At 41.6% G+C, this 26,277-nt stretch overlaps 5 protein-coding genes across 6 annotated transcripts; 3 read left to right on the top strand and 2 right to left on the bottom strand.

The window, feature by feature from the left end:
• Positions 1-54: 54 nt before the first annotated feature.
• On the bottom strand, positions 55-8,800 carry eif2ak1 (eukaryotic translation initiation factor 2-alpha kinase 1). The gene is given in 17 exon segments (XM_018672469.2): positions 55-377; positions 694-870; positions 872-928; positions 1,128-1,207; positions 1,316-1,430; positions 4,478-4,584; positions 4,809-4,917; positions 5,021-5,405; positions 5,570-5,618; positions 5,739-5,832; positions 5,933-6,013; positions 6,110-6,209; positions 6,303-6,337; positions 6,471-6,607; positions 6,764-6,931; positions 8,201-8,358; positions 8,520-8,800. Coding segments are annotated over 17 exon segments (2,004 nt in total). The 5' UTR covers positions 8,546-8,800; the 3' UTR covers positions 55-251.
• On the top strand, positions 1,728-4,476 carry LOC108880770 (ankyrin repeat domain-containing protein 61). Its single transcript, XM_018672472.2, is given in 7 exon segments — positions 1,728-2,071; positions 2,073-2,105; positions 2,467-2,561; positions 2,923-3,094; positions 3,343-3,534; positions 3,794-4,276; positions 4,278-4,476. Coding segments are annotated over 7 exon segments (1,251 nt in total). The 5' UTR covers positions 1,728-1,921; the 3' UTR covers positions 4,404-4,476.
• pms2 (PMS1 homolog 2, mismatch repair system component) lies at positions 7,192-14,186 on the top strand. 2 transcript variants are annotated; one of them, XM_018672466.2, is made up of 16 exons: positions 7,192-7,596; positions 9,195-9,226; positions 9,702-9,841; positions 9,947-10,033; positions 10,122-10,224; positions 10,307-10,490; positions 10,917-11,084; positions 11,290-11,387; positions 11,481-11,580; positions 11,669-11,753; positions 11,845-11,997; positions 12,129-12,996; positions 13,081-13,248; positions 13,337-13,437; positions 13,522-13,691; positions 13,795-14,186. In XM_018672466.2, the coding sequence occupies exons 1-16, from the start codon at positions 7,558-7,560 to the stop codon at positions 13,936-13,938; spliced, it is 2,640 nt and encodes an 879-aa protein (XP_018527982.1). In that variant the 5' UTR covers positions 7,192-7,557; the 3' UTR covers positions 13,939-14,186. The 2 variants fall into 2 exon arrangements, with proteins under 2 accessions (XP_018527982.1, XP_018527981.1); XM_018672465.2 differs by having other exon boundaries at positions 9,699-9,841.
• Positions 14,187-14,235: 49 nt separating this feature from the next.
• On the top strand, positions 14,236-19,222 carry rsph10b (radial spoke head 10 homolog B). Its single transcript, XM_051066551.1, is given in 18 exon segments — positions 14,236-14,568; positions 14,701-14,776; positions 15,170-15,238; positions 15,464-15,644; positions 15,725-15,803; positions 15,883-16,003; positions 16,181-16,357; positions 16,494-16,593; positions 16,702-16,799; positions 16,891-17,080; positions 17,197-17,302; positions 17,611-17,690; positions 17,812-17,960; positions 18,078-18,182; positions 18,298-18,399; positions 18,774-18,861; positions 19,012-19,173; positions 19,176-19,222. Coding segments are annotated over 18 exon segments (2,178 nt in total). The 5' UTR covers positions 14,236-14,320.
• Positions 19,223-19,393: 171 nt separating this feature from the next.
• On the bottom strand, positions 19,394-26,090 carry dlgap5 (discs, large (Drosophila) homolog-associated protein 5). The gene is given in 21 exon segments (XM_018672464.2): positions 19,394-19,953; positions 20,125-20,168; positions 20,528-20,693; positions 20,823-21,484; positions 21,623-21,830; positions 21,832-21,873; positions 22,078-22,179; positions 22,274-22,434; positions 22,573-22,661; positions 22,762-22,935; positions 23,042-23,064; positions 23,066-23,290; positions 23,386-23,423; positions 23,552-23,626; positions 23,806-23,904; positions 24,035-24,121; positions 24,226-24,265; positions 24,361-24,438; positions 24,612-24,799; positions 25,025-25,267; positions 25,944-26,090. Coding segments are annotated over 20 exon segments (2,847 nt in total). The 5' UTR covers positions 25,263-25,267; positions 25,944-26,090; the 3' UTR covers positions 19,394-19,845.
• Positions 26,091-26,277: the final 187 nt, after the last annotated feature.

Here is a 26,277-nt window from a genome sequence, read left to right as displayed (position 1 = left end):
AACATCTCAAATGATCAACAATCACATATTGCTTCTTAGAAATCCCACCAGACATAGCAGAAATAGGTTTTATTTAACACCTGAATGAAGATAAATAATTGTACCCTTACATCCAGGTATACATGACACGCTCAGATGCTTACACACACACACACATTCATGTTCATCCACTTGCACTAAGTCACCATAGTACAGCAGTGGTTGAATAAATCATGTCTTCACAGTCTGTTGATTGTTGAAATCTTTAAGGCTCAGGTCTTGTTGGACTCTGAGACATGAACTGTGGCTTGTGAGCTCTCAAGCCGACTGATCTGTCTCCTCAGCTGCATGATCTCTTCCTCCTGCTCTTCAACCCGTCTCTGCAAACCATGAATCACCTGAGTGGGAAAGAATTATTCTCAATGAGGGTAGGAACTTTCAAGTGCAGATGCAAGCACCTGGAGTCAAAGTGCATTAAATGTTACTTTTGGAAAGTATCACTTTTCCACTCGGACACATGAAGAACATACATCGTTGCTACACATATAGTAAAACAAAATCTTAAATGTTATTTACAGTTGTTTCCATAAATGTATGTACATTTTATATTACTATTACTATTATATTACTATTTACAAACAATCTATTTTGGACATTTTTTATCATACAAAAATCAGGATACTTAATTATTTTTACAGCTTAAATGCTCCATACCATGTCCTTATTGCAGAAGAGTTCACTGTGTAGGAGCTGGCTGGCCGTGGGCCGTACACTTGGCTCTTTACTTGTTAGCTTCATGATGTACTTGGCCAGGATTGGCCATCTGTGGCAGAATGAGTCTGGGATTTTCCCCTCTGTCAGGTCCCCAAGGGTCCGGACCCGCTCCATCTCCGGTCCCAAAGGGTTGGAATAGCTCCAGAGCCAGCACTCCAATGCTGTACATGTCTGACTGGAGGAGCAACAACAATGCATACATTAAGTTTAGACTGGCAGCTGTTAAACATGTTATAGTAGAATTGATGATGATGATTTATGACAAAATGCTACATTTCAAAATGATTCAGTATAGCACTAATAAACCCTGTGCTACGTTAAAAATAAAGTCAGAATTAATCATAATTAAGTTGTTGTAATATGACTATCTTTACCTTTGAATCATAATGGGAGCCATTCAATTGTTCTGGTGCAGCATAGACAAATGTACCAACACCTGTGGTATGTGAGGAATCTGCAAAAAGCACCAGAAAGGTAACTAATGAGCAAGTAGCGCCATCTACTGGTTCTGTGAGGTAGTGTGTCATGAAAATAGAAAAAAGCACAAGAGGGACAGTATTACCACTGATGGGAGTGGTGGTGCTTTCATGTCCATCCAGTATTAAATTCCTGCAGGCCAAACCAAAGTCCCCAATCCGAACATGCCAGTCATTAGCATGGAGGAAAATGTTCCTTGGCTGTGGGAAAAGCAAAGAAATTACAATTAGTCCCATGTGCAACTGAGTGTAAAGACACATGTGAGAGAACACTATCTAACATTACATGTATTTAGAATGCAAATATTTACAAAATAATAATGCCCCTGCTCTCCTATATTAAATATTTTGAGTGGCACGAGCACTGGAACAACCGGTTGATTCCTGCAAAGGGTGTCACCAGTCCTTGTAATTGGCCCCGCAAACAGCAAGCAGTTATCAGCTGTAACAGGAAGGCTGCACATCAAAGTTAGACACGTAACTCTCAAACCTATGTGATGAAATCACATAGGTGAGACCGACTGAAAACACCGAACGGAGGAAACAGAAGTGGAAAAGGAGAAGTAGTAACGACAATGTGCTGAGAAATTTACGTTTTCAACGAAAAACCAGAATAACCAGATTCTGATTCACTCGCCTTCAGAAGGAAATAGACTGAGATACAGGCAGCAGTGGAGCTGAGATGTCTGGCCATGCTGGAGGAGCAGCAGGAACATGATGATGGGAGTGGTAATATTAACAAGTTTCCCAACAATGAATTCTATTCTGCCATTATGGACGAAGACTTGGGGCGTATTGAAGATATGTCAAAAAAGTACGGAAGTGACTTTCTCATCGCGGCACCAAAACGGTGGACTTGGAAGAGTTTTCGGGAAGGTAGACACAACAATGCAAACTTCTTTTTTTTTAATTCCTGAATTAAATGTACGATTGAAATATGTTAAAACTCTTTAAATATGTGACTTTACAGAAAACACTGTTACATGGACAAAAACACAGCATCTCCTATATTATACTATCACCAAATCATACACAAATGAGCAAGGATACAGACCGTGACAATCATGAGACGCTTAATGATTACTGTCAACTGTTAACTGCTCTAATGTAAATAAAGAAGCAAATACAAAGCACTTGTTGTAGCGTTTAGACTATAACACATTTGTGTTTTACAGTTTGTGCTTAACAGTTCTCTAGTTAGTCTTGTCTTGTCTTGTCTTGTCTTGTCTTGCCTTAGGGTCATACTATTCTTCCCCTTCATCTGGCTGCCTCTTACAAACGAGTAAACAGCATGCGGTGCTTGCTGTCAGCAGGAGCAGACCCTGAATTGAGGTCTGGACAAACACACAAACACACACACACATGCGCACAGACTAGGATATGGATATACACAGTAACACCTGGCATCACACCCATCAACACCCATAACGTTAGATCAGGTTGTTGTTTCATGGTGTAAGCTGCTCATTAACAAAAAAAAAGTAACTCAGCTTGAGTTTCTGAGATAAACTCATTTCACATACACACACATATACAGCCTTGAAAACTTCCTGTTACAAAGACTGTGAATTCAACTCATGCAGACTGACACCCAGCACAATGACGTGCATGTCACTGGTTCCTTTCATCTACTGAAGTAGAAAGCTGCAGGTCTGCCCCTGCACCAGTTTCACTGTCTCTGCCTCCATCACAGGGACAAGCTCGGGCGAACCACACTACACTTGGTGATTACCAGCTGGCCGAGCATCCTGACTGTAAGGCCAAAACCACATTCCAAGTTCCTGCCTGCTGCGATCGCTGTGCACCGGAAGGCAGAGGCCTGTCTGCAGCTCCTCTGTGAGCACGGTGTTAACATCAATTCAGAGGTGACCAGTTTTTCGAGCAATAATGACTCTTTTTGCACTAATTTAAGCCCCTGTCAGTGGAACTCAACAGGTAAAAGGTATGGCTAACAACACCAGAATTAACCACCAGCTATACTAAAGAGGAAAATTGTAATGTTGTGTCATCAAAATCAAATGTGTTCAAACATGAATAAAAAAGGTGGTAACGATTCTCAGGAATGCAGTTCCTGTTTTTGCTAAGGTGTGAGTCTCTTGTGGTTTCTCCCTAGGTTGAGAGAGAGACAGCTCTCCACCTATCAGTATGCTATGGCGCTCTGTCTGCTGTCCACATTCTTGCCAACTATGGTGCCAACATCAACGCTGTGAATGGCAACGGGATGACGCCCCTGCATATGGCCGCTGGGATCCTCTGTAAGGACATTACAGCCACCTTGATCAGACATGGAGCAGATGTCAACAGGGTTTGTGCTGTTCCTCTTTTTGTTTTTGGCAGTTGATAATTTGCTGTATTTCTTTCTCATTTATATTTTCACAATAAAACACAAAAGACAAACACAGTGGAAATTTTCACGAGTCACTTTGACATGTCATACATGACAGTTGAAAAGTTGTGATCAATAAGCTCACATGAAAAAAATTTCTGTCCTACTTAACCCTGTTAAAATATATTCTAAAAGTTACATATTTTAAATTAAATTAATGTAAATTCCTATTTTCAAGGGGGTGACGCACACTGGAAACACTCCTCTGCACTTAGCTGCTGTGGCAATGGCTATGAAGACCTCTAAAACCCTGGAAGACAACATCAGCTGCATCTCTGGGCTGCTGGAGCACGGGGCCGAGCCCAACGCAGAGAACAAGGCAGGATTCACGCCTTTACAGGAAGCATGCAGCATGGGCAACAAGGAGCTGATTGACCTGCTGCTCAGGTACGGAGCCAACATCAATAAACTGAGCCAAGCAGGGGAGAACTGTCTGTTTTTGTTCCTGAACCACAGGCCTAACGTGAGGAACAGCTCCCTGCTGGTGAAACTCCTCAGCCTGACCTCCCCGCTCACTGTCTACAACAGTGATGGCGACCTGCCCTCAACCCTGACACTACCATGTTTCTTCAAGCAGAGAGACCAGCTGCTAAAACTCATGCAGCAGCCGAGAAGGCTTCAGGATATTTGTAAGAGTGTTATTTATCTGAAACATGTCAGAAGGTAAGAAAGCAGAATTGAAAAAAGTCCTGCCTGAGAGGCTTTATGACTTTGTCTTCAACTACTGGGAGAACACACACAACATCTCCTTTGGGAGTGATGATGAGCAAGACAACAAACATGTTTGACATTACTCCTAATTAATACCAGGTGTGTCAACAAAACATATATTGTGCAAATAAAATCTATCCAAGCACCTTACCTTTATATCTCTGTGCATGATTCCCCTGGAGTGAATGTACTCCACCCCTTCAAGTATGCTTCTCAGCAAGCTGAGAGTGTGTTCAGTATCAACACATCCATAAGGACCTGAAAATATAAAAGTGCAATGTATTTATTTCCAAAATTACATTTTATATCTTAAAACACATGAGGAATAAATTATCACCATTAAAAAATTAAATTACATTGGCAGTTATTTGTAAATGGAGGGAAACTGGTGAACAATCTAAAACTGTGTGCGTTTAATAAATGACATCTGTACTGGAGCAACATAATGTTGCAGGCTAATGCATAATGTGATAAACAATTACATTTCGAGGTTTGTTCTTCTTTGGGTTTAGCATTTCTCTCAGAGATCCAGTCCTTCAGTGAGCGCTCACACAGTTGCATCTGGATGTAGAGCATCAGGTGGAACTGTACCTGTGGATGCAGAGGAACAGAAATATCTTTACTGTAAAATATGGCACTTTCTTTGTCTGTCTAATAATTAGTTTAGTCCTGGAGAGGCACCTTAAGCATCTACCTCTTTAGAAGGCTTTGTTGTGCGTTTGTCAGTCCACTGTTGATATTCCTTGTCCCTGCAGAAGTTGTTGTTCAGCTCGATGCTACTCCTGCTGGACTCCTCCTCTAACAGTGCTGAGCTGTCCCAACCTGTGGCAGGACATTTGGAGCTCTTTATGGGAGCGTGCTGTCCCAGGAACACACAGGGGACGTAGTTCTCAGGGATGCGGCGCATCGTCTTGGGACACACCACCTGGCCATTCTCTTGGGTTGGAACTAAAGCTGTGACAAACTGGGTCTCTGTGGTTGATACTTTGGCACTTGCAGCTGCAGCTGACTGAGGCTGACTGAGGCTTCGAAAAACTATAGAGGAGCCGGTATCGCTACTGTCAGGGCTCTCATCAGGACTGCAAAAAAAGGGAAAGAGCAGAGTTTAGTGTCGTTGGACACACTGTTATAACATCATACATATTTGGTTTGACTGAATGTGTGATACAAGCAGTATTATTTCAAAATGTGTGACGTAGAGGGAGTTAATTCTAATTTCAGTTACGGTATACATTGACTTTACCTGTCTTGTTTTCCAGGTGATTCCAGTGCAGGCAGGAGAGACTCAGGATCTGCAACAAAGACATTTTACCTTTTTACATTTTTACATTTTGCATTTTTTATTTTTTTAAAGCTTGTCTAATGGATAATGCAGTGTTATCACTGACCAGTCTACACAGTAAAATACTCACGTGCTGCAGGCTGAACATGTTCCATCCATGCAGTGTGATAGCCTACAACATTTACATGCTGCAGGCTGGACAACACTTTGACCTCTCTGAGGACCTAGAGCAAATAAAACAATCACATTTGTTACAGTGAGTGTCTATTATATCTCTGCATTTGGGCATAAAGAGGGTGCACTGATAAAACACTGATGGCCCACCTTCATACAGTCATCCTTTGAGACTTTTTTGATGAGAATCTTCTTCACAGCATAACATTGTCCATCAAGTTTATTCATAACCTACAGGACAATGTCAAAGATAACATGAATGTGCTGATCACCACGACTCATGACCTTTAGAGAAGAGATATGGAGGGATAGAACAAAGTAAAATACCTTAAAAACATTTCCATATGATCCTTTCCCAAGTCTGCAGATTTCTTCAAACTCACTAAGATACCGTGACGTCTGTGCTTGAAATAGTCCTTCCTTAGGTCTGTGGGAAGGCGAAAACCAACATTTCTTACATAATGCTTAAATAGTCATTGGAAGCAATTCAACATTCAAAACTACAGCAAGTACACCTTACCTCACAGAGGGATTGTGTGTGTTTGTGCTGAGACTCTGTAAAAATAAGACGGGGATACACACACTGTGAACACTGAGGACAAGGTGATAATTGACACTGACATCTATTATACCAATCGTTTTCATAACAACATACCAACTGCTACAAAAGCACTTAATGTCCAGTTACCTGTGGGTACAGTGAGGAGCTGGCAGCATTCAGAAGTTCAGTGAAGGCCCGGTTATGCTGGAGTCTGACGGTGCTGAACTCATCACTTATGGCCAGTGGTGAGAGGAGGTTCATGGCTGCTAAACGCTGGCCAATGACTGCCAGAGGAACAACAAAATAGTTTGTGACTGAATTTAAAAATAGTGACAACCAATAATTTAATAATATGTAGAGACAGAATGCAAAAAAAGTGTATATATTTTTACTTAACTTTACTTAATTAACTGTCAATAGCACAATGCCTCTGTAACTACCTTTAAACAGCATACGAGAGCGTGCTGGATTACTCTCATAGACGAAGCACAGGTGCTCCAGCAGAGACCCCAGGAGAAGGTGGTTGGGGATTGCTGAGGCAAACTCTTGAATAGACGGGTAATGTCTACCAGCCATTAACACCTCATGGTTATCATCTGTGTCAGAAGCTGAGCAAAAAGATGAGAAGAGAGAAAGTTGTGGTGAAATATAATCTTAAAAATACAAAAAGAATTTAGGCATGATTCTTTGTTCAGTTTTCTTTTTGTATTACATCTATTTTTACAATGGAAAGTCCCCTCAAAAGGCCAAAACTGGATACTGTAGCAGGAAAAAACTGTTTATATTATACTGGGTTCAATAATAATTCAAATCAAACACTCATATATACACAATATATCTTTAGGGATAGAATTACAACTGACTTACCTTCTTCAATAACTTTGGCAATCATTTCAACAATGTTTTTTTCTCCAAGGTCCATTTTTCTGCATAAAACCCTTTTGGTGCGATATCAAGAACTCTGAGCTGTAATAATGATTACCCCGTTCACCCCAAAGGCACAAAATGAGCTCATCTTGATTATACACAAGGGGGTGTGCGCAGCAGTAATGCTTATCTGCCTGGTCCAGCAGCCACCAGCCTCCTCCACCTACTGTTCTCTATAAACACATGACCAAGCTAAGACACATGGTCACTGTGCCAGAATGAGAAGGAGGGGCAAGTCTGGACTTGTTATGAAGCAGAAACTCATTGAAACTCAACAGAATATCAGACTCCATCTTACATCCCGCAGATGTCACTAGAAACATGGAAACACATTTGTCAACTGCAGGTTAGCACACTTCACCAATTTTACACACACAGGTCAATTTACTCCTCACAGAAAAGGCACTATTAAGTATCACTATGGGACATGGAATATATTGATATTCAGTATAGTGTAGTATATATCTCTGTTCAGAAATGACAGAAAACATGTCAACTTGTCATCATATCAAATTCCAACTGTTCTCTGGAGAAATCTACTTAGAAATTACAGCAAAAATCAACTTTAGAGGCCGGCAACAAGGTTTCTTTTGTTAATACAACAGAAAACGGGACTTGACTCCTAATGTGGCAGAATATCTTTATTGAGAGGTTATTCTTATGATGTGGCAATCACATTTGATCCTTGGAGGCTTAAAATATTATTAGATTATAGTTCGTGGTGCTGATATGGATGTTCTTGCTGGAATGATGGTGGGATGGGCTGGAGCTTGAGGAGGAGAAAAAGCCCTTAACTACGCCTCTGTCAGATTAGGGAAGCAAGAATGCCAATATTCAGAGTCCTTAAAAACCTTTTGTTCTGGTATCAATGTGTCAAGTAATGTAAGGACGAGTAAACGGTAACGTAGCGACAGGAAGTAACATTAAGTACAAGAAGAAAAGCTGCTTACTGTCAAACTGGACTTCATCGTCCTCTTCGCTTGCCAGACTTAGCAGGCTAACATTAGTCCCAGCCTCATGTTTCCCGGTGGGTTTCAGCTTGTGTCGGACCACAGGGTTACTGCCGTTACCTGAACATTGCTCCAGCAGTCCGTTGTTGGATGTTAACCTGTACATTTCTGCATGTGAATAACGATGGCTTGACAATACAAAGTACTTATTTAAACACCCCGACAGCTACCCCATGTCTGCAGTAAGATGAGTCAAAAATACTCGTCAAACCAAATGTTTACATCGTGTGAATTTAACCGAGAATACAGTGAAAACTACCTTAAAAGTCCATTACTGTCTGCCATGCCAGAGGACGGACATGCATTAACAGCCGTACCGGGACCGTCTGACAATAAACGTGCGTCACTTAAAACCTAATTAACTGATAGAAGAAAAATATACTGAAAAATACAGCACGGGATAAATACAAATATTGTGGTCTAATATAAATAGAAGTCTAAAGTTTCAAACCAGCAACAAAAAACGACTTTTTCGTTTTTTACAATATGAGGTAACTGCACATGCGCCCTAACGTCTCAATAGTTCAAAGGTCCCGGTGGGTTTGATGATGAAATGCTACAATGTTTAAGGCAACGGTTTTTATAATACGTATTTATATACAGCCATATCATTATTTTTGACGTTGTTGTTATGCTAATATTTTGAGTTCGTCTCGCGATGTTACATTTTTTACTCACTCAACATTTTATATCAATACTAGTCCAACTGCGCAGTTTTGCGCACCGATGACTCTCGCGAACGTGTTGCGTACTCCGCGCGGTACAGCTTCACTTTTCTGTTTACAACACGATGTCGTGAAGCGGTTTAACCACCAACAGTTCCTGAAAACAAAGTAATTACATTTGCATGAATGGCAACACGTTAATTGGCATCTCCTAAATTTTATAACTTAGATGAAGTCACGTATCAAATTTTGAATGAATTCCTCCTCAGGCTTTTCGGGCTTTGAAGATGTCTGATGCTTGGTAAGTTAGCTGTCATAGTATTTATTTAATTTGTCTGCGGATTTATGTTTTTCACACCATGCAAATCCATATGTTAAATAGTTTTTACGCATTCTAGGCCCAATTACTTCCCTTGTTATTCAGGTATTCTTGAACCTGTATCACACATCACAGAAAAATAATCTGACAATGTGTCTATCATTCTGTATTTACATCCAAACAAACGTGCTAACTTGAATAATCCGGATCCAATCCACAAATCGGCATCGCAGCCATTTTAGGTAGAACCCCACATTTTATTATTAGGTACCTAGCTTTCCCACAGTAGTCACATAGGCCTACTCATCACAGATCAGAGAATGGGGGGTTTCAGGAGCTTATGTAACTCCTCTGACATTATCTTGATAGTTGAGCATGTGTAAATCTGTTGCTGCAGTCTTAATACGACAGAGGGCGACGTTATTATTCACCGTTGTGCTTTTTTCCTTCTCAGTAGCTCTGAACCTGCAGGAGCCATCAAGGCCATAGACAAGCACTCAGTGCATCAGATCTGCTCAGGACAGGTGGTGCTGACTTTGGCCACTGCTGTCAAAGAGCTGGTGGAAAACAGTATTGATGCAGGAGCCACTAACGTTGGTAAGGAAAGATGTACACAAAAGTTTTTTTCCCTCCATTGAGGGCTTTTATTATCTTTTGTTTTAAAAAGCTGAGGCTGATACAGCGGTTTGCTGCATGTTCCAGATGTGAGGCTGAAGGAGTGTGGAGCTGAACTAGTGGAGGTGTCAGACAATGGCAAAGGTGTTGAGGAGGCCAACTTTGAAGGGCTGAGTAAGTGTCAACTTTGTACATCCACTCTGTTAGACAAGGCCTCTTTAATATTTTTGGTTACGTGAAACCTCCTCTGTCTGTTCTATAGCACTGAAGCATCACACGTCAAAGTTAAGGGATTTTTCTGATCTCATCCACGTGGAAACATTTGGCTTCAGAGGTGAAGCCCTCAGTTCTTTATGTGCTCTCAGGTAAAACAGTTCAACTGCAATAATTTGGCAGATAAGCGTTAAGTACTTGTCACCTCATTAGTCTCAAACTCTTTGCCACAAGTGACCTGAATGTGGTGACGTGCCATGAGTCCAGCCAGGTGGGGACCAAGCTGGTGTTTGACCAGAAAGGCCACTTGGTGCAGCAGTCACCCCATCCCCGTCAGCAAGGCACCACAGTCAGCCTGCAGCAGCTCTTCTACACCCTGCCTGTACGACACAAGGAGTTCCAACGCAATATAAAGAAGGTCAGTCGTCAAAGGATCATTCGGATGTTTGTTCATGTTTTAGCTCATTTACGACATATCTCATACATTGTATTTAACTCCTGACAGATCATCTCGAAGGGAAAAAAAACACTTTAATAAATACAAACATAAAAATGAATGGCAGAAATGTAACACAGTAAAGGGGCAAGAAAATACAAAAACATCAACCAGGGTAACAGTGAGAGTGACATATTTAATCTAACACAGATAATTAAAATCATTCTAAAGTAAAACTCTCAGAACATCATATAACTAGTAATGCATGTAGGCTTTTCATAATTGTCATTTTTGAATATCTTTAAATATATTAATTAAATATATTAATTTAGCCAGTCAGTAGTTAATTAAACTACATATGTCATCAATATCTAATCCCAAATATGTTTTTTTGCTCTGTATTTTCAGGAGTATAACAAAATGATACATGTCCTGCAGTCGTACTGTATCATCTCTACAGGAGTGCGTATTACCTGCTCCAACCAAAATGGGCAGGGAAAGCGTAGCACAGTGCTCAGCACCAGTGGTAGCCAGAGTATGAGAGACAATATAGGAGCCGTATTTGGACCAAAACAGGTTGGAACATTATTATTTTTTTTATTTGTCATGACCATAATGTTTATTTAACTGCAGATAGTGTAAGTCTAAACTTATAACTACTGTCAGAATTGTCAGTGCAGACTTTGTCTAATATTTTTAAGGACATTTATAGAGTTGCAGAATTTCTGTATGTAACTTGTTTTGGTTTTCCATGGTTTAATGACTGTTGTTTGTCCCGCAGCTACAGAGTCTCCTGCCTTTTAAACAAGTGTCCCCAACAGAAAATATTATTGAAGAATATGGACTCAAGGATGCAGATCTTCCCAAACAGCTTTTCACGTGAGTGCCACTGGTACATACAAGTCCTGTATCTCTATAGTTTTTTTTGTCTGTTTGTTTTTTAATTCAATTAAAACCTTTGTCCTTTGGCAGCATCACAGGGTTTGTGTCACAAGGAGACCACGGTGTTGGGAGAAGCGCCACAGACAGACAGTTCTTTTTCATCAACAACCGGCCATGTGATCCCCTTAAGGTAGTTCATGTGTGGTGGGTTTACTGGTAAATTTAAAGTTGAGGATTCATTGATTTCAGCCTAACCTCTGCATACTCCTAATTTACAGGTGACCAAGCTTGTAAATGAAGTCTATCATATGTATAACAGACATCAGTATCCATTTGTTGCCTTGAACATAGCTGTCGCCTCAGGTAAGAACATATAATTACATCACAACTCTACTTCTGAAATACACACTGGCCTTGTGTACTACGTGAGGGTTTTTTTGTGGTGTTATTTCAGAGTGTGTGGATGTGAATGTAACACCAGACAAGCGGCAGATTTTTCTTCAGGAGGAGAAACTCTTGCTGGCTATTCTAAAGACCTCCCTCATCAACATGTATGAGGCCGGAGTCAATAAGATCAGCCTGAACTATACACCCATTCCCAGCACCAGTAAGAACACATCACTACATTTAGGCTGAATATATCAACAGTTAAGATGTATACATTTATATTATAGCACACTAATATGAAATAATTGTATTTACCCTTTTCCATTACTGTGCTTTTATACTTTTCTGTAGATGCAACACCTGCATCCGACCTGTGCCAGGTTGTCTCATCTAACAAGAGCATGCCAGAACCTGGGGAGGCCATGGAACCAATAATACAGAGCTCAAAGTCATCTTTGAACCTGGCCAGCCTAAAAGCTGCTTTTTCAAGTCATCACAGCTCCAATTCTGGGAGCAAATCAAACAGTGGCCCAACGCAGAAAACACTGCAGTCTTTTTTTAAGGGTTCTGTAAAAACTCCTACCTCCAACCCAAGTGTTAAATCTCCTTTGAAACCTGTAAAAGATCTAGCTAAATGCTCTCCAGTGGGAAAGTCAGTGCTAGATGGATTCAGATACGGAAGGACGTCATGTGGTGATACAGACCTTGAAAAAGACAGGGCCGTGTCCAGTTTTGTTTCCACTACAGAAGCTCCAGATAGACAGTGTTCTGTCCCAGAGCTCAGTTCTCCTGAACCAGCGATTGTCAGACCCAGTGTAAAAGATGAAACATTCGAAGAGGCATCAGACAATAGTGAGACCGTTCCTGGAGATCCAGAGTTACAGACTGAGCCATGTACCTCAAAGGAGGATGGCAGTGAGAGCCCTGATGCCAAGAGGGCCAGGAAAGAGAATCCACATTTTCCTACAGAACACAAATCCAAGGCTTTCTTAAACTGTTCTGAAGGATCCTCTTCCTCTATAGTGGATGCTCCAGTCTGCTTACAGAGGAGGACAATGCCTCTCCAGTTCTCCCTACAAGAGCTTGAAGGGAGGATAAGGAGGATACAGGACCAGCAGAAACAAAAGGCCAGTGAGGAGCTTTGCTACCGGCGCTTCAGGGCCAAGATCAACCCTGGAGAAAACCAAAGTGCAGAGGAAGAGCTGAAGAAGGAGATCAGGTAGGATTTTATCACTGCTGACTGAGCTTAGCAGGATCGGGAGTGTAATTTCCAGAATACTAAGCAATCTCATTTTCTCTTCAGCAAAGACATGTTCAAAGAGATGGAGATCATCGGTCAGTTCAACCTGGGCTTCATCATCACCAAACTCAACTCAGACATCTTCATGATTGACCAACACGCCACAGATGAGAAGTACAACTTTGAGATGCTGCAGCAGCACACTGTGCTCCAAGGACAGAAACTCATAGTGTAAGAATACAAATCTGTAGAAGTTTTACACTCTATTCTTATTTTCCACCGGTCAGTTGATTAAATGTTTTTCCCTTTACGTTTGCAGCCCTCAGAAACTTCACCTCACAGCGGTCAGTGAGAACGTACTCTTAGAGAACATTGAGATTTTCAGGAAGAATGGCTTTGAATTTCTGGTTGATGAGGAAGGTATGAATGTTTAACTGTTCAACGTACAGATTTCCCATTTTGATAATTACAACTACTGAATCGTATTTTCCACTGTGACTGTAGCCCAGGTGATGGAGAGGGTTAAGCTGGTGTCACTGCCCACCAGTAAGAACTGGACATTCGGTCCGGCCGATATCGAGGAGCTGATCTTCATGTTGAGTGACAGCCCAGGGGTCATGTGCCGACCGTCCAGAGTCAGACAGATGTTTGCATCCAGAGCTTGTCGCAAATCTGTGAGTTTTTACAAATAATAAACAGACACTTTAGATGAGTCTAAGATTGGATAATTGAACGACATTTAAAATTTTAACAGAACCTGCTTATGTCCATCTTCAGGTGATGATTGGCACTGCCCTGAGTGTCAGCGAGATGAAGAAGTTGGTGGTTCACATGGGGGAAATTGAGCATCCATGGAACTGTCCTCACGGCAGGCCCACCATGAGACACCTCGCCAACCTGGACATTATCTCACAAGACTGACCATGATGAGGGAGAAAATGCCAGGAGAATTTTCCTCTACACTGTGCTGCTATTTCATTCTAGTTTATTGCTGCAACACGCCAATACATAAAGTCCAGACTGTAGATATTGTATATTTGTATGGATCAGATGTTTTGTATTGAATGTTTTTCTTACTATCTGTTGACATATGTTCTGATTTATTTGTAATCTGCATCACATAATAATAATAGTTTTTATACTTGAGGAAAATAAACAACATACATTAACGCGTTGCCTGTCATACATATATTTCTAATTATTATCCTTTTTGACTGAGGAAGGTTGCCGTAGTTGTAAGTGCACTTCGCCGTTGCCATGGAGAGGATCCTAGCTTGTGCGCGAGATAAACAAACGGCGCAAAATGACACAAGGAAAAGAGAAGAAGAAAAGTGCGATAATAAATGATAAACGGGAAGAAAAGAGGACGCGTGGAAACGCAGAGCCGCCACAGACCGCGGAAGAAAGGGAGAAAAGAGAGTTAGAGAGCTGCTCTGGTGGTTTACAGGTGAATTCAGCGGATGTGGAGCTGAATCAAACCAAGCTCCGAGGTCAAGCCGAGCATGATGATACCGATGAACTCCCCACATTATTCAGCCTGGTCATTCAGAGGTAATTTATCACTCGATATTTATATCACAGCACCTTCACACTAATAATAACCTGCGTAAATACAGTTCAAGAATTAATTTCCAAGAACTTCTGACAGTGGTGGACTGATGTGTAAACGTTGGTGTCTGACAGATATGAAGGAGAAACCAGTGAAGACCAGTTTCATGGAGAAGGTGTTGCTTGTTTCGAAGGAGGACATATGTACAAGGTGCAATAGCAAACAGCACCAGATTCTGAAATAACTGGGAAAGACATACACATGCATACATTGCAAATACCTTAGCCTATTTAAGAACATTAGCAGTTGCTAAAACCGGACGTTAGAATATATTTATAGTATTTCAAACCACTTCAACAATATTTTATGAGCATTACTGTTGAAACTGCTTCAAACCATATTTGAATGCAATCAGTTGTCATGCTCTTGTGTAATACACTGACAGGATTAATTTAGACATGGCTTACAGATATATTCTAAAAATGCACATGAGATGTATTTTCAATTTACCTTTCTCCAAAAATGAGTCCCACATAAATATAATTTCCACAAGGATAAATAAGCCTATATCGCTTTCTTTGTTACTGCTTTGTTTTTGTGAAGGGCATGTTTAACAAGGGACTTATGAGCGGATGTGGTGTCTTCACATGGGCAGGCGGATTGAAATATGAGGTGGGGTACAATACTGATATATTATAGTGACTGTAATTAACTGAATTTTGAACTTATTATTTTTTTATTATTGTATGTTTTTAACATGGTAATATATTGTTTTCATTTACTAATGAACTTACATTTGATCTTGCTTTACAAAACATGCATCCTGTACACATATGAAACTGAGAAAGGTTTTTTTAAAAGACAATATGGTAATAAATAAAGTTTCTGATCTAACAGGGTGAATTTGTTTGCAACATGCCCATGGGCCAGGGCACTTACACGTGGCCAGATGGCAGCTCCTACATGGGAGACGTCTGCAATGGTATACGACATGGGACTGGAACTTACATATGTGCCAAAAACACTGTGACATACAAAGGGCAGTGGGATCAGGGCAAGAGGCACAGGAAAGGTATGATTCACCAATTTATTATCAGGTATAATCTTTTGTTTCTTTGACAGTTTTCTTTAATTGGCTGTCTTTGTGCTAGGGTACAGTGTATTATAACCAGGAGAAGACTTCTTGGTACAAAGGAGATTGGGTGAAGAACAACAGAGAGGGGATAGGAGTGAGATGGTATGTACGGAGAACAGGATCTAACCTGTAGTCTGAGTTACATTTTAACCTCGTGAAGGTGACATTTGTTCCTTAACAGCTACCCCTCTGGTGACATTTACTCTGGCGAGTGGAAAAACAACCTGAGGCATGGAGAGGGCACCATGAAGTGGCTGAAGCTGAGTCAGCAGTATGTTGGGATGTGGCAGGGTGGGGTCCAGGTATGAAAACACAAAATGTGTACACTCTGAAGCCAGTTATCCTGTAGTGTTATCCCAGCCCTCTCCTAGACTATTTACATCAGAGACATCACAATAATTCCAGGAAAATGTCTTGTTATCCTTCTTAAAAATCAATATGTTTTTGTTGTGAATCACATGAGCTCACCTCTCTGGCAGCATGGGCAAGGAACACACGTCTGGATCCTGAAGCGAGTGGATAGATCCCAATATTCCCAGAGTAATCAGTACACGGGGGATTTCGTTCAGGGTCAGAGGCACGGACAGGGAACGTTTTACTACGCTGGTGGTGCAATCTATGAAGGAGAATGGAAGAACGATAAAAAACATGGGAAGGTTAATTGAAGATATTGTACTGCATCTCACTGTCAATATGCATTTCTCCCCATATAGGCTTAAGTTTGATGTATGTTGCAACACGCATATGTAATTACAAGACGTTTTAGAAGTTACTGTCCTCCATGGTTCATAGGGAAAATTCACTTTTAAGGATGGGCATGTTTTTGAAGGAGAGTTTGTGGATGATCAGATGAAAATGGAAAATGGAAACAGTGCTCCCTCTCCTCTGTGTGGTACGCATCCTACAGCACACTAGCTCCATTCAAAATGCTCATTCTGCCAACTTACAATTACAATTTACAATTTTGTATTTTTTGTTACAAGTACATTTCCTCTGTCAGGTAGTGATTCATCTGTCTTAGGACCAGACATGGCTCTGAACATCCAATGTCTTCTGGATGAAATCCCTGAGAGCAAGCGTGACACTGAGCACAAACAGGTAAGGTCCCACTTTACCATAAACCAGACTGCATACTATATGATCTTTACCCTACATCCTTATTTTCACATGTGTGTTATATGTGCAACAGGTGGAGTTTGTGGTACTGAGGAAAAGCACAGAGCTGCGGTCTATCTATACTTTCTACAGCAGACTTGGTCACGCCCACTCCCTGGATAACACCTTCCTGCTGTCCCGCCTGCAGCTATGGCGCCTGCTCAAAGACTGTAACATCCACCATCACGACATCACTCTGACACAGATAGACCGTTTTATCAAAGGTGAGAGGGACTTCTGTTCACAGTCCCGCCCACATCTCCCATATATGGAAAAGGACATTGATAGTTTCATAATTACTTGGACACTGTTCTTAATGTCATCACTCTGTGTCTCACAGAGGATACCACCACAGAGATCCACTCCCCTTTCACCCCCATACTGCTTCGCAGGCTCCTCAGCTGTCTCGTGATCGTGGCCCACCACATCTACAATAAAGACATGGTGTAAGGAATAAAACCTGCTCCAATTCATTATCACCAGTACATTGTAAAGCTTCTGTCTTTTAATTAAGACCTTTTAAGTCAAGCTTTAAGCAATTCTAGCACCACTGAGACTAAAATATCTCAACAACTACTGGAAGGGCTGCCATGAAATTTTAAATAGATATGCATAGTCTCCAGAGGATGAATCCTGATGAGTTTGGTAATCCCCTGATTTTTACACCAGTGCCACGACAGTACACGACAAATTTTTATTGGTCCAATTACATTATGATTTTGAAGGAGAAACTTAATTTCTCCTCTTTTCACAGGTCGGAAAAGCATCTTCTGGCTGCCTGCTTATCCAAACTGATGACAGACGACATCCTTCCTAATGCTAAGAATGTAAAAGGTAGCAAAGATTTAATGCAAAATAGTGATGATAAAACAGTTACAGCAAATGTTTCAGTCCAGCAGACCCTCAGCAGTTTGCACATTTTGTCTTAGCATCAACTATAGCTGTGTTTGTCCAGGCTTCCTGTTTGGACAACCACACTTATCAGTGGTGGCTATGAAATACATGAAGAGGTGCTGGGATATCTATCAGGTGTACTGCAGGGTCCACTCAGCTCCCAGAGATGACCAGACCATGACCTGCAGACATCTGCTGTGGATGTTCAAGGTGCATAGACTGTAACTGATTTCCATGCATGTTAATTTTGTCTTGATAATATTAAGACGTCTCCCTTAAAAAGAAGCAACATATCACACTTGATTAGTTTATTATAACCCCTGACAGGATCTCAATCTGCTGGACAATAATCTGACTGCAGCGAGGTTACTGAAGATCATCACTGCAGAGAGCCGTGACCCCAACAACCTTTCCCCCTGCCTGGATCTGGAGGTCTGCCTATCGTGTTTCCACCAGTTGACTTGTTTGTCATTTTTCAAGGCCAATTGAAAAATTTGCATTCATCCACTCACCCTTTTGCGTGTGTTCCTCTCCTTTTCTGCTGCAGATTACCTTCCTGGAGTTTTTCGAGGTACTTCTGGGCTGTGCTGAGGTGAAGTGTCAGGCCAGCGAGAAAATCTTACAGACCACAAGCAACCCTTCCCAGTCGGTCAGATCCTTTCTCAAGCCTCTCATGACCTCTGCATCCCATACCCAGTCTAATTAAAGAGTGTAGATGTTCCAGTGTACTTATAACACTTTCTCTGTCAGCTCTGGTGAATTCCCCCTTCACTCATGAAATTTTGAAAGGTTGGTTGCAACAGCCAAATCTAGCATGCAAAAAAAAGTCATCTTATTTCTTACACAGCCAGCATGAGTTATCAGTATCAGTTCCATCTTTATGTACAGATCAGGCAGACATCCAAATGTCCAGTATTAGTATAAATGTTGTTACACCCTAATGAGACATGTCATAAACTTGGCTATACTATTAATGTTGCTAATTATTCACAACATATAATTATGTTTTGTATCTTATCATAGCAAGGGAAATCCAGTGACACAAGTCAGGATGTCTTGGAGAGTCAAGAAGATGTCGAGACTGAAGTCAGTGATCGACCTCAGTCTGCAGGTTTGTTTTGTTAGTTGTTAGTTCTTATTTTATGTTTGGAAGATAGTGTTGGCTAGAAAATCATAATCCCCCTATAACTATATTTTGGCTAGCATAGCAGCTGATGTTTGGTCTGATACATATTAAAACATGTTTTCATATTTCATGTAGAGCACACAGAGGAGCATGGAAGGGAGGGAAAGGGCATGCAAACCAGAGGAATGGAGGCCAAAGATCAGACAATTCATCAGTTCTTCAACCACTTTTTCTTCCCTGCGTTTGACCATCACCAGCAGGTGACTGAAAACATGAAGGAGGATAAGCTCTGCCAGGAGGCCAGAGACGCATCGCTCTAGCCAAGGCCCAACAAAGAGCCAGGTAATAAATAATAATAAAGACTTAAATGCAATATTGGCTTAATATTACAATTCAAGCAACAAAAGGTCAACATAAATACTGCCACCAGATGGCATCTTTCACCTTTCCTCCCTGTAGCTTTGATTTCACTTTAATCTGATTCCTGGATGTGGACTGTCTCCATTCAAATACAAAATCATCTTTACATCATTTACTCACCTCGCTACATTTTTGTTCCATAAACATGCAAAGTGCTCAGCTGTACTGTGCTGTTACAGGGAGAAGGAGCATCAACAGGCCAATGAATGACAGCTGGAGATAAAGATGCAGTGATAATGTGAGCAGCAGAGAGATCCGATGAACACAGGATGAAAACAGTTGTGCTGTAGTCAAACAGAAACAAAATGCCTGGAGCCTTCAAATAAATTGGTATACAGCACTGAGTGTACTGCTGATTTGTGCTGGGTGTAAGTGAAGAGAGGTGGCTATTTCCTTGTTGTAACTAAATCTTTAATTAAACCATCTTGAAAGACAAAACTATTTTCCAGTAATCTAAAAATAAATGTAAAAATCACTCAGATACATTTTTTTTTCAAAGGAAGTAATATAACTGTTCAATAAAAAGAAAAAAAAACTCTCTGCTATATGTTAGTGGGGAGGGGTGAAGACCATGAGGTCACTCGGACAAACAGACTGGCGTATCCGGTCCTTCAGGTCCGGGGTGAAAAGAAGCAGGGCCGACTCTGCTGTCTGGACCTAAAAAATATACACAAAGAAAATGTGGAGATAATATTTAGCAAGGATAAGGATGCAATAAAGTTATAACTGTATTAGTCAAGACTAAAGTTAATTGTTTAAAGTCAATATTTGGAAATTAAGAGTAATATAGAAAAAAATAAAGAAATTAAAAATGGAAAAAACTTTAACCTGTGGTGACCGAGGAGATAACAGTGAAGGCACCGCTGGCAGTGCTGTGGTAACAGTGAGAGATTGAGCGTAACAGTGAGTAACAGCAGTAAAAATGTGCAATTTGTAACCTCAGTTTAAAATAAACCTGCACCAGAACAAAGCTCAGTGTGGTTATTGCCTTATAACCAGACAATCACAACATTTACACTTAAAGTTGCAGTATGCAGGTTTAAAAACCTTTTTAAAGATCTCTTTTTCTCTTAAAACTATGAATAGATGTCTTCCATGTAAATGTATTTCTTTCATTCCAAATTTAAATATATGCCTACTGCAGCTTTAATGTCTATTAGTGTTGTTAAGGTATAAAGCGCAGGTGTACCCGGAGTGTGTACATGCACAGTACCTGGGCGCTAAGCCATACCTGGTTCTTGTTGAGTCAGCAGATCCTCAGATTGACCTCTGGGACTTTCCATCTCAACATCTACTGCCATGGGTGACAGCGTGTCTATGGCAACTGTCTCCCTAGGCGACAGGCTGCATCTCTGTGATGGCTGGAGGTAACGCTCAAAGTCCAACCCGGGAATTTCCTGAAGTTACAAGACGATAATTTGTTTATTGTACAGCCAGAGAAAACTGTGTGGATGACAGCGTAACCTATTGAGCTGAGATTTCTCAATACAGAAATAAATTCTAGTCAAGTCTGAGAGATTGTTTACCTCAACAACTGAGCTGTCTGGTGTACAACACATAGACTCTCGGGCCTCAGTGTGGCCCTGCACAGCGGGAGAGAAGGAGGTGAGGGGCTGGCTGGGAGTCGTACAGGGAGATAGTGTGAAACTCAGAGCTGATGAGGGCTCTGGGGCCTTGGAGACGGCAGGAGGTGATTTGCATGGGGAGAGGGAGAGTCTTGGAGAGACAGGGAGGTCAATATTGACAGCTTCAGCTGGCTCGTCTTGCTCCTCGATTACAGAAATGGATGGAAGTGAATGTACGGGTGGGGCTGTGCTCAGTTCAGAAACAGTGGCAGGGTTTTCCTGTGTAGAGACTGTTCCTGTCTGTTGTGCGGGGCTTCCCTGAGGCTGGGCATCGTCTGAGAGCACTTCCTTGACAGGTGAGAAACAAAGAGAGACATTCACAGTGTCCTCTCTCTTCTGGGATGGCTGAGGAATGCCATGCTGAGACTTTGGGGTTTGGTTGAGGGTAAGACGCAGGTGGGCAGGAGTGAGGGCGGGCTGAGCGGGAGAGGCGACTGTCTGAGCGGGGGTCTGTGACAACGCGAGGGATCGTCGGGTGACTCTTCTAGGTGTGAGATAGTTGGAGCAGGGAGAGGCCTGAGGCAGCACAGCAGCACTCAGACGACTGGATTTCCTCACTGAACCTAGACAAACAAAAACCCGAGACAACAATATAAACCACATGGTTAATAATGCAAAAGAAGCTGGGCAAAGTACATGAGCAAACGCTGATACATGAAATTAAAATTAAGGTACCTGGTGTGTAGTTACTGTTCTCTCACCTGATGTTTTTGCAGGGCTCTCTACCTGGAAGAAACCTCCATCAAAGACCACTGTGTCTGGCATATGGGCCTGTGCTGGAGCTTCCTGAGAGTTCAGGCTGGGGTCATCCTCACTTTTACCAGCATCCTTTGCAGCTTTTTCTGCCTCCGCTGCCTGCTGTCGGGCTTTCATGGCTGCTTTCACGGCAGCCAGGCGAGACTTGGCTGCTTGCCTTGGTTCCTGTCGGCTTGGCAGGTGCAGCTGATGGTTTCTGTCAAATAGATAAGACAGGCATGATGTGTTTGTGTGCATATTGTTGCACTCATTGCTTCAAAATGTAAAAATGGAGGCAGTGTGATCACATGGGTTGCATGTGATCATGTAGTCTATTATAGAATATGCAATTTATATACCACCAACAAAAGAAAAGAATGTAGTCAGGTAACAAAAGTAAATAAATCTTAAGAGTATCCACCTTCACTACTTTCCTCTGTCGTGGTGGGGGCTTGTGCTCCTCCACCCACCCTCGGCCCTCTGCTTCTTTCAGAGCGTCAAACTTCTTGTTGACGTCCTCTACCTGAAAAGTACAGAATATATTCTGTATAGTTGTCCTTCTCTGTATGCATTTGGCATCCTAAACAACCTCATGTCCTCTACCATGAGGCACTCACCTGGTAATAAACCATGTCCCAGAATCCCTGCAGGTCAGTGCAGGTAGTGATCTTCTCCCCTCTGCCCAGCTCGCAGTCATCCACCAGACCACTGAACTGGTTAAAACGCTCTTTCATTAGCAGCCTCGCTTGGCCAACTGCTGTACGCATACGGTCTCTCACTAAACAGAGGAGCAAGAAAGACACTGGGTTACAACTGTTCAGTCAGAGAATACTGGCGCCGCTCTCTGTGGCACCAAATTAAACATAGTTGCATTTTCAGGACGTCACTCTGCCCTTGTTCGAGAAGATGCACTCACTTTCTTCTGGGATGGACTCATCTTCCACTTTAGACTCCCACTGCACACACAGAGTACTGAGTCTGTCTGTCTCATTAGCAACTTCCGATCTGAAGTATAAAAAATAAATGCATTCAAAACATTTAATTAACTGAACAATTCATTGTAAAAACTGAACATATATGACTAGAAAGATGAAAAATATGCCACCTGAAGTACGGTACATCGTGCTTTGATTCCAGGGGGCTGTCTGAAGCTGGAGGAATCACTGTGGGAGATGTACGAGGTGGGGAGCGGCGAGGGGATTTAGGGGGAGAGGGTTCGCTTCGTTCAGCCTGAGGCTCTACACTGAACATGGGAGCAGGTGGAAGACTGAAGCTGGAGCTGGGTAGGAAAAGTCACAACATGACATTTAGATCATTAACAATTCTAATTCTACTACTACTTTTCCTAAGAGGTGTCCTCTATAAAAAGCAGCGGGAAAACAGACCTTGGTGTAAGGAAGGCATCTGACTGAGCGAGGGGTGAGAGGCTCGAACTTGAAAGACAACAAGCCAACCGGAGCCTGGAAGACAAAACCTTCCGGAGCGAAAGAATTTAAAGAGGATGGAGCCTCAGCAGGTTCCACAGCAGGGACAGAGTCAGCTGGAGCTTGATCCACCACCATGTCTTCCTCCTCAGAACAAGGTGTCGTGCTGGGAGGATGAAGTTTTTCCTCTGGCTCCTGTATCTCAGGATCCTACACAAGACAAAAATGGCAAACTGTGATCAACACGTTACTAGTTTTAAATTTTAGTCCTCACAGGTTTGTGTAAAACTCATAGAAATGCTCACCTTGGGGACAGGAGGCTGGGCTGTGTCACTGACCGTTGCTGTATATTAAAAAGAAGAAACATATTTTTTTAAATGGAATAAAAAATTATAAACAATTCCTCATGTTCGCAAGTAACACTAGTCAGTCTCTAAAACTGGATGGCTCTTTCTCAAATTTTAATGATACCTTTGCAGTTTCTTTCTCCATCAGAGGGGGGTGCCAAAGGGTTGACAATGGCTCTACTCCTTGTGGTTCTTACATCTGAGGGCGGGGAGAGATATTTAACAATATTAACAGTGGTTTCAAGAACAATACCAGTCTTCTTTCTTGGTTTACTTTCATGACAATACCACCAGAGGTCCTATAGTTTTTATGCCAAAGAATTTTTAAAAAAAGAAAGAAAGAAACTGCTTGACCCCCGGCCTTGGCTCAGTGTGTACCTGCAGCCTTGTCCTTTGGTTTGTCTTTCACCACAGGAACTGCTGTAACAGGAGGCCTGTTGGCTGATCTGGTCGACAAAGCTCGTACGACAGGCTCGACTACAGTAGGATGGCATGACACAGAGACACAGACTGAGATGCAAATAAGGAAACACAATAGGGTAAAACCAACATGATAGCTGGTCTCAAGGTCCAGTTATGTGTGAGGATTTTTCTTCTTATTAGTTACCAGCACAAACTTTGGACTTGGTTGTAACTGGTGCAGGCTTAACAGGAGCTGCCCGGGTCCTGGTTGATCTTTCCACAGCAGGCTGAGCTATAGGAGGAGCAAAAGGTCAGATTCAAAATAAAATAAAATCTCTGGGTTACAGAAGATGGAATTCAACATTTGAGATAAGAAGGAACATTCAATTTATTTACCTTTCTTTGCCACAGTATTTGGGTCATGTGTCTTCAGAGGCTGCAGAGATTTTCATAGAATAAAAACAAATCAATGAAATGCATAACAGCTTTTAATTATATGGAAGTCAATATCAGAAAGAGAGAAAATGGTACCTGCTGCACTTGCTGCTGCTGTTGTTTCATTGAACGGGTGACTCTGGTACTCTGGGATGTAGCTGTGTTTACTTTAGCCTGGAAGACAAGCAAAAACAACAACACAGAGACAAGAGTCATTTATCATTAAACTGTACCAACCAAAGAGCTATCCCTCTGTTATTACTCATGTCAGCATAGATAAAATAAAAGCAGTGGGGTAGAGGTATAATTTACAGTAATAGCATGTTTATTAATGAGACCTTGCTCACCTCCTTTGCCCTCTTCGGGGCAGCTGGGACCACAGGCAAAGACACAAAAGTAACGGTGTCCTTTGGATGGTACAGGCCAGTTTTAAATATCCCTTTACGCTCTTTCTCTCTCTTTTCCTTCTCTTTCTCAAGAGCTTTGCGCTCTTTCCAGCGCTCAAGCTGTTTCAGTCTCTCTTCTCCTGCTACATCTGTGGACAAACAAGTGTGGGATAAGGCACAAGTTAGCTACAATGATGAGCACAACAAAGGTCAAGCAGCCTGGTGATAACTGCAGTTTCTCTATACAAATACCTGCTAGCCACTGTATTCTATTAAAGCACTGAAAAGACTTATAGGTCATCAAAATGGAGTTATTGCTGCAGATGCCTCCATGCATATGTACACAGGTTATTAGGTTTGACTATGACTATTACTTTTAGCAAGTTTTGTATTGTTCTGCTTCTTCTCATGAATGGTTGACATGTTGGCCATCGCGATGGAGGCATCCAGGGAAGAGATCTCCAGCTCCGGGAGCTTGTCTAGCTGCCTGCGTGTGTTCACGGCCCGTTCTCGATTCTCCTTCAGGGACTGAGACCTTCTGCGGGACATTTTTACCCTCAGCATAGACACAGTGGTGTCCCGCTGGCGCAGGTGAGCAAATCGAGACTCCATGTTATCTGGAATTATTAGGAAGAGGAACACAAGATGTATTAGAGGTACAGGACAGTTATTACCGATATCAAGGTACATCACAAGTAGACGCCTCTCAAAAAACATAATAATGACGAAGGGTTATCACTAGTAAAACGTTACAAGCTTTCATTTTTCCCGACTAACGCGATTATAAGATTAGTTGTGTCCCTAATATGTGAATGAACCACCTTTGCTAAGAGGTGGACGTTAATGAATTAATTAAGTTTTTTAAAAAGCGACGACGTTAAACAAACCTTAGTGAAAAGAAGAAACGGAGAGCAGAAAATTGGTCAGAATGTGAGTCAACCACAACTTTTGTGTTTACTGAGAAAATCATCCCCCGTGCAACACTACAGTATTTAGCTAGTTTCAAGCAGTGGTACAAAACCTAACATTAAACCTAACCTAACGTTAACCTAGGATTATCACGGCCCATATGATTACAATGTTAATTCGAGCACTGACCATAAGTAATATTTGGCTTTTATTAATCATAAAGACTGCGAAAACCTTCGCTGCGTTGGTGCAAAGTTTGATTTTAACGCGTTAGCCTCCAAAATCAGCTAACTCTCACGGACCGACAAGAGGAAACCACGAATTAATACTCAGTTAACAACAAAACAGCTAAATAAGATATTAAGACAATATGTAACTACACACCCGTCTTACCTTGTCCTTTTCTAACAAGCTCTTATGAAAAAAAAAGTCTTCTGTTAAAAACACTCGCTGTACAACGGACGGAAACAGTTCAGCCTAAAAACATAACAATCATGGCGGGTGAGATTTTGAATTTCCGCTGAAGTGACGCTGATTGGCTGCAAGTCAGAGGCAAAAGGTGAGCTCTGATTGGCTCTTTTTCTTCTTCTTCAGATTGCTTTCTGTGGCAATAACGTTGGGATTTGATGCCACCTATTGGTCTGGAGTATGAAGTGTAAATTAGACAATCACTATTTTTTGTTGTTTTTTATTTTAGTTCCTCACACCTTACTATTAC

This window comes from Lates calcarifer, linkage group LG23 (assembly GCF_001640805.2).
Source record: "Lates calcarifer isolate ASB-BC8 linkage group LG23, TLL_Latcal_v3, whole genome shotgun sequence".
Classification (NCBI taxonomy): domain Eukaryota; kingdom Metazoa; phylum Chordata; class Actinopteri; family Centropomidae; genus Lates; species Lates calcarifer.
This window is presented reverse-complemented; position numbering and strand designations above follow the sequence as displayed.